Source organism: Lagenorhynchus albirostris, chromosome 13, assembly GCF_949774975.1.
Source record: "Lagenorhynchus albirostris chromosome 13, mLagAlb1.1, whole genome shotgun sequence".
Taxonomy (NCBI): domain Eukaryota; kingdom Metazoa; phylum Chordata; class Mammalia; order Artiodactyla; family Delphinidae; genus Lagenorhynchus; species Lagenorhynchus albirostris.
In genome coordinates this window covers 44,154,139-44,169,770 of record NC_083107.1, presented here as the reverse complement: position 1 = coordinate 44,169,770, position 15,632 = coordinate 44,154,139, and the positions used below count along the sequence as shown (strand labels likewise).

The window sequence follows — 15,632 nt, the reverse complement described above, 5'->3', positions numbered from 1 at the left end:
TTAGGATGAAATCTGGTAAGCACTTGCACAGGCAACTGAACAGGATATGGGAAGATCTGGGAACTGGAATAGGTATTCCAGATAAAGTAGATCCAAGAGCAAAGATTTTTTTAAAGTCAGGGTGTGTTCAGAGAGCTGAATAACTCAAAGTGTCTTGACAATAGGTTACCTATAACCTATAGGATGGGTAGAAGCAGGTAATAAGAGGTTAGTGGAGGCTGAAGACCCTCAGTTTTATTTGGAATGCAGTGTAGAGACTTTGAAGTCACTGAAAAGAATGACATAAGATCTATGTTGATTCTAGGGTCTGCATGCAGTGAACTGGAAGGGAGATGAGAGGAAGATGCAAGTTGTGAGGATTCTGCAATAAACCAGGATCTTCATTACATAAAATTACCGGATTAGCGCTTCCAGAATATATTTTACTGTAAATGATTTAACCACATTCCAAGCAAGTTTTAGATGATTTTTGGTGCTAATAGAATTGGCACATAATATTGAATCAGATTGCAGAGGATTATTTTAATTATATGGCCAGATGCAGAGAAATATGTAAAGATCTCGAAGCCAACAAATATGTTGAGAAAGGCAAATTCTCACAAGTAAAAGGATTTCGATTTCTAGAAGGCAGCAGGTTATCAATAGCTGTATACAGATTCTCTGGAGTTGTGGGTTGCTTTAACACTTCATAACAGCTCACCAGGAAGTAATATTTTCTAAAGTATAAACTGCTTTAACCTTCTAGGCAACTGGGGGCATTGCTGAACAATGATCAAGATAAGAAAAAAGCTATACGAGTTCACAGCAGACAAGATTTTTTGTTTCCATTAAAGTTTCTTGTTCCAGAATATATCACAATCCATTTAGAATATGTATTCAGGCCTAAAGCTTTTCCGACTCAATAGAAAAGAGGATGCAGATGTCACCTTAAGAACGGCTCAAAATCGCCTGACAGATTTGGCAGTTACCTAAACGTTTAATAAAAATTTACTCACTAACCAAATACTCTCAGTCACCGAGCTAGCAGGTCTTTCATTTCAAAAGAATCATTTTGGGGGTACCAAACTATTGACATCTGGGCCAAGCCTCCGCTTTTATTTAAATACAAACACTGGCAAAGAAGCGCAGCGGTTCGTTAAATCGCAGGGACTCGTAGCTGGCATCCCTCCCGGGAAGCGAGTCTGGTTCCACCACGGGGGAGGGGCAGGGAAAGGAGACCTCGGGCGCCAGGGACCTAGCGGGCTCTTTCTTCCAGGCGTCCCGGGCTGCCCTCACTACCAGTCCCCGCCGTCTCATTTGCCGCCTTCCGACGCGTGACCCCGGCGCGCTCGCGTCCCCGGCCGGTGACAGGCGCGAGGTGCGCCGAGCGGTCCCATGTGCGCCCTCCCTCTCGCGGCCGCTGCAGTCACCGCGCCCCGAATCCAGCTCCAGCTCCTCTGCCGAGGCCTCGTCGCCGCCATGTCTACCGCCAGGCCACTCAAATCCGTGGACTACGAAGTGTTCGGGAGAGTGCAGGGTAGGGGACCCCCTAACAGTGGGAGATCAAAGAGGTGTTGGGGAGGAAGAGTAGAAAGCTTCGACAAGCACACCCCATCTTAAGGACGCCCTGCCCCGTAGCGGCTAGGACTTCCGCTCGGCCATGACACAGCAGCCATGGGTGGGAAGGAGGCGAAGGGCGCATGCGCAGAAGAGCTGGGGTGGGCGGGATGGGGGCGAGGGAGGAGAGCGGAGCCGGGGAAAGACTGGGAGAAGGAGGAACAGCCGGGCGCAGGGAGTGGGCCACTTAAGGGGGTCCGGGGAGTGCAGACTGAGAGGACAAAATGAAGTGGGGGAAGGAAAGAAGAGAGGGTCTTTGAACTAGTGGTCCCCGTTACTCACCACTGAACTACTGCGCTTGACTTGAGTTTAGGATGGACACCTAAGATGGTGTTTGAGGGTTCTCTTTGTAGGAGATTATACTTTTTTTTTTCCTGTATAGCTCCTGAAAGAATTATTAAGTTGTTATCTAATTTTTGTCTCATTATAAGTTTAAATCGTTGTAGAGGATGTCATGTCTGGCTTATTGTAACTATCGTTATTTCTAACTTAAAATGTTAAATCACTGAAATTTATCCAGTGGAATATAAATATGGTAGTGATTTACTATTTGCCATCATTCATTCAAAGCAAAGCTTTTTAACAGTGGGAAATTTTGCATCATACCTTTTCCTCTTTGAATTTGATTTCCATTCCATTTTCCCCACAGAATTTTATCCTATTGTTATGCTTGAGCAGTTTCTAATTGGTCACCTACCAAACTTCTCTGCAATATGTATGTGCATATGTATGTGTATATATATACACACATACATATATTTTCTTAATTTCCTTTGACCATAAAGCTCTATTTATTTATTTTCTTTTGGCTTGAGTTACTATTGTGACTATTATTAGAATACACTTGATGAAAATAATATAAATACATTTAAAAGTGTGATAAACATTATTAAAATTTAAAAGGTAAATTTGTTTTGGAAATTTATTTCTTACAGGGAAAGCTGGAGGTTTCATGGAACATTGATTAAAGGGTTGAGTTATCTTTGTATTTTGGTATTCTAGAGGTTTTTACACTTTGGGGCAGTGTACCAGGATAAGAAAAAGGATGGGTGAGTGTATGCCTTTTGTAAAGAAATAGCTCTTTCTTTCAAAGGGTAACTGTGGGAAGGGAGGTAGGAAAGGAGAATCATGGCGTATTACAGGTGTCTCCTCAGACAAGTCAGTTTTAGGGGAAAAAAAAATATGGAAGTTCTAGATACAGAAATTGATTACTTAAAATTATTCATGCTTTGTACCCTTTAGAATGTCTTCGGTACACCCAGGGGTATGGTATTCTAGATTGAAAACTACCCCCAAAAGTCATTGAAACATGTATATAAAAATGAAAATGGTGGCAAAGATCATTTGACAAACTATTTGGTCTACTGGACAGAGACGGGAGTAGTTAAGGAGCGTGTGTGTGCACATGTGTGACGTTTACTGAGGGTGTACCATGTGCTGAGCATCCTACTATTATTTACTTAATCTTCATCACAATTTTGTGAGATATATGTCTTAGTACTGTTTTAACAATGATAAAATAGGTAGAGTGTCAGTAACTTGGACAAGCCGTTAGTCGACAAATGGGATTTGATCCTGCATCTCTCTAACTCTAAAACCTGCACTTTCCCATTAGATGAGGTTTTCTGATAACACATAATGTATTTCTATTAATTTTAGCTATGTAATTGCACTTTGTCCATATGGTGGTCACATGGTGTATGAAGATCAATTTGGGGCAACAGTATACATAATAGGAAAGAGAAATGTACGCTATATAAACAGTGGGGTTTAAAAATCAGCTTTAGGGGAATAACTGTTGTTTACAGTATGTTAAATGGAAGAGAGTACATGCATACTATTGATTTATCAAGGCCTAGTATGTGGGACAAATTCACAATCACATATTTGCACACATATACATCAACATTTGCTGAGAATCTAGGATGTGCCAAACTCTGTACTCATTTAATCGTCAACCCTATGACCTCAACCATTTTCCTCATTTAACAAATGGAGAATTTAAGGCATAGTGACGTAACTTTCCCGTTACAGAGTGAGTTAAGTGGTGGCGCTGGGATTTGAACCTTGACAGTTTTATACCAGGGCCCATGCTCTTAATCAGTATATCCTACTGATCCTCCTCTCAATACCTTTTCCACCTTTATTTTGCCTTCCTCCGAACCTATGAACCGAACACATACATACACTGATGCAGGGCATTTGGACCTGGCCATCTATACACCATTCCAGATGATTCTGAGGATGTTTTTATGGTCTTTTTGGCTCCAAGGAAGTTTGACCTTGTCAGTAGGCAGTCAGCACATTCAACACTGCAGCCTCTGACTCTCCCTCTGTTGCTTGCTGGCACTATCACCGTTGCTGTGTATCAGTCTGCGTCTCTCTGTGTCTCACAGAACTGCTCACAATTTTTTAGTGGATTACCTAAGAAATAAATACAAACCACTAGCTTTTTGTCTGAGTCATAATGATAGTGTAGAAATAATTAACAATAAATGATAAAAATTTTAATTTTATTTTAATAATGTAAAATGGAGAATGATTAAAGGGATCTTTAAAAGTGTGGAATAATAAAATCTTAGTGAATACTCACTTGTTAGAAATAACGGCTATGAAGGTAAATTTACAATGGAGGAAGCTATAATTAGGAACATTGAATATGGACAAGATATAGATTGATAAATAAAATTGTCATTAAAATATTTAAATGAAAAATATTCTTAATGAAAATTGCTTCAATGATATAAAAATTAATTTGGAAAATGATTTAACTGTCTTGTTCTGATGGAAAATTGATCAGTGAATTGAATTAGCTTGACGGAGCTTATGACAGAAAATATTTTCCAACCAAAAAACGGGGTATGCTGTTATATTTGTATTTAGAATGTTTGAATTTAAATCATCCTTGGTGCCATAATGGTAGTCAAAATGTTCTAGGGGTCAAATATACTCTGCCTTGTTCTCCAATACACACACCCTAATTTGCAAACAGATTGCATTTCAAGAACTAGTTTATAAATTGGTTGTTTGAAATTCAGGAAAATACATTTATAGAAATAATATTACAAATAGTGGATTTATTTCTCAGACCCTTCTGCAAAGTCCACTCATAGAGCTATAGGCTTGTTGACAGAAATAATCAATAAACGATCTATAATTGGAATAGAAAAGAGTTTTATTTCAGCCAAACTGAGGACTGTAGCTGGGGAGACAGTCTCTCAGGTAATTCTGAGGAACTGCTCTGGAGAAGCATGGTTTCCAGCACAGTTTTATATCTTCTCAGAACAAAGAACATCTAACAAATCAGCGATTCATTCCTTCAAGGTTTCAAAAAAACAGATCAGCATGTACACAGGGAGCCAGTATGTCCTTGGCACCTGGGAAGAGAGTCCTATCATCAAAGAAGTACCAGCATTGGCATCCCAGAAAGGGAGGCATTTAATCTTTATTTTTAACATGGACATTCTTTACTTCTGATTAAGGTGCCCTTTTCTTTAACAGTTAAAGCAGATGTAGTGTTTGATAAGCCACAAACAGGCTGTTTTAGTTAGCATAAAAGTCAAGTTAATTCCTGGATAAGCCAGAATGACTTTCCTATCCCTCAATATGTGAACATTTCCTCCATCAGGCTGCTGCTGCTCTCCATTGCTGCTTCCTTCCCTCTATTTTTTTTAATAATTTTTTTGTTTGTTTTAGTACAGTTTTAGAATTATAGAAAAGTTAGAAAGATACTATAGAGAGTTCCTGTATACTCCACATCCGGTTTCCCCTACTGTAAACATCTTACATTAGTATGGTACATTTGTCACAACTGGTGAGCCAATATTGATACATTATTTTTAACTAAAGTCCATACTTCATTCAGATTTCCTTAGTTTTTACCTAAAGTCCTCTTCTGTTCAGGATTCGTCTAGGCTATCATATTACATTGAGTCATCTTGTCCCCTTAGGCTCCTTTACACTGTGATAGTTTCTCAAACTTGCCTTGTTTTCCATGACCTTGGCAGTTTGGAGGAGTACTTTGATGCTAGATACCTTGTAGAATGCTCCCATACTGGTATTTGTCTGGTATTTTTGTTGTAAGACTGAGGTTGTGGGTTATCAGGAAGAAGACCACAGAGGTACAGTGCCATTCCCACCAGCATATCAAGGGTACATGACTTATCACTGTTGAGGTTAACCTTGATCACCTGGCTGAGATAGTGTTTGTCCACTGTTAAGTTACTCTTTTTTTCCCCTCCCTTTCCATCCTCTACTTTATCTCCATATTCTCAAGAAGCTCCATGTTTTTTTTTCCCACCAACTTCTGTTACATTACGGGCTTTGGGATGAGGGATAGGGGAGTAGGGGACTGACCTCCTGGGTTTTTAGAGCATTTGTAACTATGGCATGGCTTATAATGTTCCTATAAATGTTTAATTACAATTACATCAAGAATAATCTGAAATTTTGAAAGAGAAATTGATTAAGCTGTGTATAGATGCTCTACCAACTCTCAGGTAAATACTGACGACACTTGTAGAAATGGACTGTGGCAATCTGTTGGTTTACCTGTGCGTTAGAAATTTAACAGTTTGTTTTTGATGGGATTGACTCAGATTTAGAATGGGAGTAACTTATTAGACTACAGAAATAAATAGCAATTTTCTTTAAGATTGCTTAAAATGAAAATTAGGATAATTACTAAATAGCTTTGTCAGACACCACATAATTTAGGTGTATACATTTTTCCTTACATAGACAGGTAAGTGGAAAAGTTATGTTTTAGAGGTTGAAAATTTTAGTACATTAAAGTCAAGAAATACGATTAACTCTAATTCCCTTTCTCATCTTTCTTCCTATAGCATTTCATTTGTAGTTCTGTTCTACTTCTTGTTTTTACTTCTCCAAATCCATCCTCCCTTTTTAAAAAAAATATTTATTTATTTATTTGGTTATACCGGGTCTCAGTTGTGGCACGTGGGATCTTTAGTTGTGGCATGTGGGATCTTTAGTTGTGGCATGTGGGATCTAGTTCCCTGGCCAGAGATCGAACCTGGGCCCCCTGCATTGGAAGCATGGAGTCTTGCCCACTGGACCACCAGGGAAGTCCCTCTCCTTTCAAATATAGTTATTTGTGTACACCTGTCTGTGTCTCTCACTAGACAATAAGGACAGTATTGGGTGGGCCAAAAATGCCTTCGGTTTTTTAAGTAAAAATAAAAGACACATTTTTAAAATTTTTCACCAAGAACTTTATTGAACAAAGTATTCACCCTTTTGTTCCACTACCTTCTGCCATTTTTCAGGCAACTTCATGATTCCATCTTCCTAAAACTTTTTATCTTTTTGAGCAAAGAACTATTCCAGGTACCTTTTACAGTCTTCCAGGGAATTGAAATTTTTTCCATTAAGAGAATTTTATAAAGACTGAAATAAAGGGAAATCTGAAAGTGCAATGTCTGGTGAATACGGTGGATGAATCAGAACTTCCCAGCCAAGCTGTAAAGTTTTTGCTTGGTCGTCAAAGAAACATGCGGTCTTGCATTATCCTGATGGAAGATTATGCGTTTTCTGTTATAATTCTGGACACTTTTCGTCAGGTGCCACTTTCAGTTGGTCTAATTGGGAGCAGTACTTGTTGGAATTAATCGTTTCGTTTTCCAGAAGGAGCTCATGTTAGAGGACTCCCTTCCAATCCCACCATATACACAACATCACCTTCTTTGGATGAAGACCGGCCTTTGGTGTGGTTGGTGGTGGTTCATTTCGCTTGCCCCACGATCTCTTCCATTCCACATTGTTGTACAGTATCCACTTTTCATCGCCTGTCACAATTTGTTTTAAAAATGGAATGTTTTCATTACATTTAAGTAGAGAATCGCATGTGATTCTCAAGAAGGTTTTGAGGTTTGCCAGGTTTGCCTGCCATGTCAAGAAGGTTTTTTTCGCTTAACTTATGTGGAACCCAAACATCAAAGCGAATCACATAACCAAGCTGGGGCAAATGATTTTCAGTGCTTGATTTGGATATTTTGAGTGTGTCGGCTATCTCCCGCGTGGTATAACATTGATTGTTCTCAATTATTGTTTCAATTTGATCGCTATCAACTTCAACTGGTCTACAGGACTGTGGAGCATCGTCCTGCGAGAAATCTCCAGCACGAAACTTCGCAAACCACTTTTGACACGTTCGATCTGTCACAGCACCTTCTCCACACACCACACAAATCTTTTTCGGCATTTCAGTTGCGTTTTTACCTTTCTTGAAATAATAAAGCATAATATGCTAAAAATGTTGCTTTTTTTCTTTCATCTCCAATATTAAAATGGGTACACAAAAATTCACCAATTTTGATGTCTTTTTTTAAATGCTCACTGATATGACAAATGTCACATACAATCTAACAAAATTGTTTTGAATGAAGTTAAAGACAACTAAGTGCTACTAGAGCCATCTTATGCAAAAAACTGAACTAACCTTTTGGCCCACCCAATATTTTAAAGGTTAAGCTAGCTTGTTTTTATATCCCCTACAGGCTGTGCTTCTGGTGGGAACTTCCAAAGTATCTCAAATTAAATTCAAGTGTTTGGGATAGTTGGCTTAGAGAAGAAACAGTAGTATATTTGCTGTTTCGACTATTTGAAAGATGCCATGGTGTGTGGCTCCAGGGGACAGATCCTGGATGGATGTTGGAAGGTTAAAGTGGGGCAGAATTTTATTCCATAGAAGGAAGGACTTTCTAACAATTAAAGATGTTTAAAGTCATTAAGGGCTGCTTTGTAAGGTAGTGACTTGATGACTTCCTGCATTCAAAATTGACACATGCAGTTCGATCCCAGGATGAAGGATTACAGGTTAATATGAAAATTTGATTTTACATGAAAGGATCCTGATGTTTAGAATTCATCATATGGTTTCTTTAAACATCAATACTTCTTTGTAGATTTAAAGTATGATTTGCTTTGCAAATATTCACCTCAGAGTTTCTCCCTGACACATCTTTTCACAAAGCAAGGTCCAGTTGCAGCTGACTGAGCCTTGATTGAGTGGCATATTTTGTTTGAGTCTCTCATAACTGAAGCGGCTGATGTCTGTCCCAGTTTCCAGAGCAGTGTGTCTGTAAAAAAAACTGCATGTGTCATATCAGCTTCCCTTCTCTTTAGCAAGCAGGGTGAAAGCAGTGTAGAGAGGCCACAGAAGCCCATGGAAGCAACTTCTCCAGTACAGGCCCTGTCCTGAGAGTGCTCAGTTCCAGTCAGTGCTACTCAACTGCAGAAAATCTGTGTTCACATTCACTTTGTTTGCTATATGGACCTCCCTCTGTTGCACAGAATGCTTCAGACTAGGGATGGGGACTCTCAGAAAGACTGAGAAAATTCCAGAGCTTTGAACAGTTAATTCCTGCATGGTTCACTGCGTCACAAAGTTAATGGGCTGGAGGTCCTGACAACTCTTGATACACATTCCTTCTAAGGCTTTAAAATATGGGTTGTGGTTGAGGGACCCAGTAAACAACACCCGTCTTCATTATGTGAGTTATTGACAAGTAAGACAATGAGTAAAGCAGAGTTTGGGGGATGTGTCTCAATCTTCAGGTAAGTAGACTTCGTAATAATCTGTACTGCAGAATTAAACACACCAACCCAGGCACCAGCAGGGCTCCCTCAACAGAACAGAAGGGATGATTCCTTTGAATAACTAGTTCCCAGAAGGAAGAAGAGGAAGCACCTGGACTGTGTATGTTTCTCCTCCCAAACTTAACCATTAGATAAGTCACTGCATGTCCCCGAGGAGTTAGGAACAGGTAGAGAGTGGCCAGGAGTGACACACTAGTGGATATTTCTCCCCGTTAAAGGAACTATCACATGGGCAAAGAAACTTTCTCTCCCAGAAATAAACAGTGACATCTAGAGGGAGCTCAACTATTTAGTTCTGGTTGTAGTACTTCAAGATGATCTGCAGAGCAGAGTTTTTTGGTGTGGAATGATAGGAGAAGTCAGGGATGTTGTATGGAGAGCAAATTGGGGAATGACTGTCCTTGTTCTACAGACAGAGAGAGGAAGGATGACGTCACAGTCCTGTTTCCTTTTTTGTGTGTGTGACATAAAAAAAAATTGAGATCTAATTCACATAGTATTAAATTCACTCTTGTAACGTATTCAAACATACTAAATATAGTGTTTTTTACTGTATTCACAATGTTTTGCAGCTATCATCACTAATTTAGAATATTTCCATCACCCCAAAAAGAAGCCCTGCCCCACAGTTCCCTTTATCAGTCATTCCCCATCCCCTACTTCCCCCATCCCTCAGGGATGTTGCTGCCAAGGTCTCTGTGATTTCCTTGGACTTTCCTTCATGGTTTCAAGATGGCTGCTATCGCTCCAATCATTACATTCACCCTACAGTCAGGAAGAGAGAGGGAACAAGGAGGAAACCCCTGGCTGAGACAGCCCCTGTCAAAGAGCTTTCTTGAAAGCTTCTACCAGTGATTTGGCTGAACCACTTGACATGGACCACCCCTTATAAGGAAGATCGATAAATATAGAAGAGCATGTTGCTGCCTCAAGTAAAATCAGAATTCTGTTAGAAAAGCAGAAGGGGAAAATGGATTTTGTGTAGGCAACTAACAGTGTCTGTCACAGATATTCATATGTTAAATACATTTAACAGCATAGTAATTACATTTGGTAGTCTTTCCCAAGTAGTGATGCAAAAGGACATACTACAGAAAGACTTTGATCTCCCTGGTCTCAGTCTCAAAATATTTGGTTTATAGCCAAGACAACCTAAATTTCTGTTAAGTACATATTGAATCTTTCACATATGATTTATCTCAGTCTTATTTTTTTTCCATTTATCACTGCTTAAAGCAATGGGCAGCACTTGTATTATCTACCCAATTTGTCGAGCAGTATGAACTTAGCCTAAAATTAAGTCTCTTAAACTTAAAGGACAATCCTTTAGTTATACTGTTTTAAGATCTGTTTAATAAATGTGTGTGTGCCCTTACCATTCATAGTTACAAATACAGCCGCCATGTCCTGCTCTAGTCTTCTATCCCAAGTCCTCTAAGTTCTGTAAGACAACCAGTTTAACCATTTCTTTTTTCAGTTCTTATGGTTGTTAAGCCATTATTTATAAACAACATGCTCATATTAATATTTTCTGACTTGTCAACTTAGGCATTATGTAGTGACTTCTTGCTACCCTTTTTAGTATATGGTATATTATATATAAACACACACACACATACAGACATCAAACTATATATTATCATTTAGATAAAGCAGTAAAGTTCTGCTAGAATCAACACAGAAGTCTTATGATTCTTTCCAGCTTTGAGTGCAGTAAATTTATCATCATCACTTTGAAATTAAACTTAAACTCTAATCAGTATGGTTGCATGTATATTTACAATGTTAATAATGAATTACTACAGGACAGTAAAACAGTTCACTTAAATACTTATCAGCTGGTTTTTCCTTCACTCATTTATTCAACAACTATGTGCCAAGCTCTGGTCTAGGTGCTGGGGACACAGTGTTGAACAAGACAGAAAAAAAAAAACACAAATAAATACCTAGTAATATCATATGGTAATCAGTTATGCATATCCAGGAAACATATAAGGATGCAGTGCTGTTTTAGATAAATTGGTCAGGGACTATTTCTCTATGGAGATGACATTGGTGCAGAGACATGAATGATGAGAAGGAGCCAGCAATGAGAAGATCAGGGGGAAGAGCAGTTCAGACAGAGGGAATAGTAAATGCAAAGGCCATGAGGCAGGAATATGCTTGGCATGTTGAGGGACACAAAGGAGAAAAATTTGGCTGGAATGGAATGAGCAGACAGGAGTCCTAAGAGATGAGACAGAGCATTAGAAAGGGGCCTGGAGGGTGTGGTAACCAGAACATATTTTATTTTGAGTGTGATAGGGAGCCACCAGAGGGTTTTAAGCTGGGAAAGGAAGTGATTTGATTTTACTTAAGGAAAGAAAACCACCTTGGCTGCTTTATGGAGACTAGACTGTAGGAGGGCAGAACTAGAGATAGGGAGACTAGTGAAGGGGGCCATTGCTGTGGATTAGTTGAGAGATTATGATAACTTGGACTAGGGTGTAAAAACATTTTTACCCATTTTTCTAGAAACAGTTGAAATAGAATTAAACTATTTTTTAGCAAGTCTTGAAAATGAAGTTTGGGGCTAGAAATAATTGGTAAAATGAGTGCAATGACATGGTTTTGAATATTTAAATATGCGTGGTATCCAAATAGGTCATGATCCTGATTTGGGGACTTTGCACATGCTCTTCCATCTTTAATGTTATTCCATTCTCATCATACTAATTTTTGCTCATCATTGAAGTATCAATGTCCCGTTTTCAATAAGCCTGCCCTAAAATTACCCAAGACTGGGTGGGTCATTTGTTTGTCCTGTGAACTCCCACTTGCATCCTGGTTTATACATCTTTCAACTCATAATTGTTCTATGTTTTACTTATTTTTAAAGTTTTATTTATTATTCTTTTTTCTTTTTTCCCCAGTTTTATTGAGATATAATTGCCATACAGTACTATATAAGTTTAAGGTGTACAGCATGATTTGACTTACATCATGAAATGATTATCACAATAAGTTTAGTGACTATCCATCATCTCATATAGATACAAAATAAAAGAAAAAGGAATAAATATTTTTCCTTGTGATGAGAACTCTTATGAGTTACTCTCTTCACAACTTTCATATGTAACATAAGCATAAGTTAATTTTATTTATCATGTTGCACATCACATCCCTAGTACTTATTGATCTTATAACTGGAAGTTTGTACCTGTTGTCTTCTACATTTTAATTGCCATTTTACTTGTCTATCTTCCTCACTATACTGTAAGCTCCTAGATGGCAGGACTGTCTTATTTACTCATCTCATTCTCTGCAGAATTAGACAGTGAATATTTGTTAAGTGAATAATCAGAATGTCTAAAAGTGTGCTTATTTTTTTAAAAAATATTTATTTATATATTTGGTTGCACCAGGCCTTAGTTGCAGCATGTGGGCTCCTTAGTTGTGGCATGCGAACTCTTAGTTGCTGCATGCATGTGGGACCTAGTTCACTGACCAGGGATTGAACCCAGGCCCCCTGCATAGGGAGCGCAGAGTCTTATCCACTGCACCACCAGGGAAGTCCCTATTGTGCTTATTAAATATATGAATTGTGAGGCTTCCCTGTTGGCACAGTGGTTGAGAGTCCGCCTGCCGATGCAGGGCACACGGGTTCGTGCCCCGGTCCGGGAAGATAGCACATGCCGTGGAGCGGCTGGGCCCGTGAGCCATGGCCGCTGAGCCTGCGCGGCCGGAGCCTGTGCTCCGCATCGGGAGAGGCCACAGCAGTGAGAGGCCCGCCTACCGCAAAAAAAAAAAAAAAATATATATATATATATATATATCTATATATATATATGAGTTGCCTGATTCTTAGATTATGTCTGTGTGAAAAGAACATTTCATTAGCAGACTGGAGTAGGTAATTTCCTTAACCCTGCAATGTATTGGATAACTCTTTTAAAAATTCCTCAAATCCTGTCACCTTAAGCAAATGGCCTTTTTGTCATCAGTAAATAGATGGTGGAAGGGCTGCTGGGAATTCATAAATGTTGAAAGGATGTTGCTCTTCACCAGGGGTGGAGTGGGGTGGAGTATGGTGGAGTGGGCAGCTTGTTGTTAACCTCCCTTTCTGGCAGCTCCGGTGTTTCTGGCAGTAAGTAGTAAGGGTGGAGGGAGCAACCTAAGTGACAGGCTGCCTGCTCTGCTCCAGCACCAAATCCAGTTAGAGTGCAGGACAGGGTTTTTTGTCTTTTCATTGTCCATGGTTTCTTTCAAGTAGCGCTGTTGACTTGTAAAATAGCTGAGGCAATATTGACATGCAAGTACATGATTTATTACCAACACGAATTTGAACAGCATGAATGAGAAATGCATCAGACCTGCAGTACCCTACAAGATTGGAGTTTTCCCCTTTGCGATGCAATTCTTCACCTGAAATATAAATCCTTTTCAAACCTTTCCCAGACCTTCCTTTAAGGTGGAGCCAACCATTGATTCTAAACTTTAGCGGGCATAAAAATCACCTGGAGAGCGTGTTAAAATTGGATTCCAAGATGCAACCTGCAGAGTTTCTGATTCTTTAGTGCTGGGGAGGAGCTTGACAATTTGATTTTCTAAAAACCTCTCAGGTGATGCTGGTGCCTCTGGTTCATGGACCGGTCTGAATAGGAAAGAGCTGGACTATATGTTTCCAATTTCTGTTTACTTCAGTTGCATGTGCTTTCTTTTCTTAATGCTAACATCATTTGGGGCTGTTCACTGTTGAGAAACTCAGAGGGGAATATGCACAATAGGCCTGGACCCAAACTTTCAACTCTGCTTAGTCAGTGTCTTCTGGGATCCCCTCACTCCAGGAAAAAATGACTGCACACTTCTCCACAGTTCTGCCTGTTTTGTCTCTTCTACATGGTCTGGTTAACCTGAAGTTTCTCTTGAATTTTCTGCCCATTCCTTTTATATCTACTGACTCATGTCTTTCCCTCCATCTATATAACAGATTACCTTTCTGGTTCTTCTTCAGATCAATACTCCCCACTCATCCTTCCCTCACATTTATAGGTATCTTTTTTTTTTTTTCGGGTGCGCGGGCCTCTCACTGTTGTGGCCTCTCCTGTTGCAGAGCACAGGCTCCGGACGCGCAGGCTCAGTGGCCATGGCTCACGGGCCCAGCCGCTCTGCGGCATGTGGGATCTTCCCGGACCGGGACACGAACCCATGTCCCCTGCATCGGCAGGCGGACTCTCAACCACTGCGCCACCAGGGAAGCCCTATAGGTATCTTTTAAAATATTTTTTATAGCCCCATAAGAATTTCACTTGTGATACTATCCTGTCTTTTTTGCTCCACTACTCTTTTTTTCTTCGTATTCATTTGGTACCACAATACACTACCCTCAGGAAACAAATGATACTCCTTGTTATTACAAATCTGCTTACAAAACTACATAAAATTACCCAAGCCACGGATCTTGTCTTCTGTATCCTCTTAATCAGACTCAATTGCTGTTTGGAGAAGCAATATCTTTTGACCTCTCTGAGATTGATTTGATCTATCCCCTGTGATTTGCCTATTTTTTTTCTAATTTTTAAAAATTGAGGTATAATTTACATTCAGTAATATTCACCCTTTTTAGTATACAGTTCAATGAGTTTTGATAAATGCATACAGTCATGTAACCACCACCACTACCAGCACAACTGAGACATAAAACAGTCCAATCACCCCAAAAATTTCCCTCGTGCTCCTTTTCAGCGCCCCACTCCTTCCCACTCCCGCCCTTGGCAATCACAGATCAGTTTTCTGTCCCTGTAGTTTTGCCTTTTCCAGAAAGTGGAATTAAAATAGTAATGTTTTATTACATTTAAACTTGAATTTAGTACTTGTATTTAAAGAAGACATTCTATTTATTTATTTAATTTATTTATTTTTGGCTGCGTTTGGTCTTCGTTGCTGCACATGGGCTTTCTCTAGTTGCGGCGAGCGGGGGCTACTCTTCGTTGCAGTGTGCGGGCTTCTCATTGCCATGGCTTTTCTTGTTGCAGAGCACGGGCTGTAGGCACATGGGCTTCAGTAGTTGTGGCACACGGGCTTCAGTAGTTGTGGCTCACGGGCTCTAGAGTGCAGGCTCAGTAGTTGTGGTGTACGGGCTTAGTTGCTCCGTGGCAGGTGGGATCTTTCCAGATCAGGGCTTGAACCCGTGTCCCCTGCATTGGCAGGTGGACTTTTAACCACTGTGCCACCAGGGAAGCCCCTAAAGAAGACATTCTAAAAGCTGAGGGTGGGTAAGTTTTATGCCAGCACACTCAACTGTTCTTGTAGTAATTATTTTGTTTTATTTAGCATTTTAAAATAGAAGGAATATGCAGTTTGGCGTTTCATTATACTTTGGTTTCAGAATATTATTCTTTTTCTTCAAAAATAACCTTCCTTTTTCTCTTTTTGTT

At 39.6% G+C, this 15,632-nt stretch overlaps 1 protein-coding gene across 1 annotated transcript in view; it reads left to right on the top strand.

The window, feature by feature from the left end:
• The first annotated feature begins 1,220 nt into the window (after positions 1-1,220).
• The window catches only part of ACYP2 (acylphosphatase 2), a 175,302-nt gene continuing 160,890 nt past the window's right edge, over positions 1,221-15,632 (top strand). Inside the window, exon 1 of the mRNA XM_060169621.1 lies at positions 1,221-1,516. Within this exon, the coding sequence (XP_060025604.1) occupies positions 1,375-1,516 (142 nt within the window). The 5' untranslated portion in view covers positions 1,221-1,374. The remainder of the gene's footprint in view (positions 1,517-15,632) is intronic.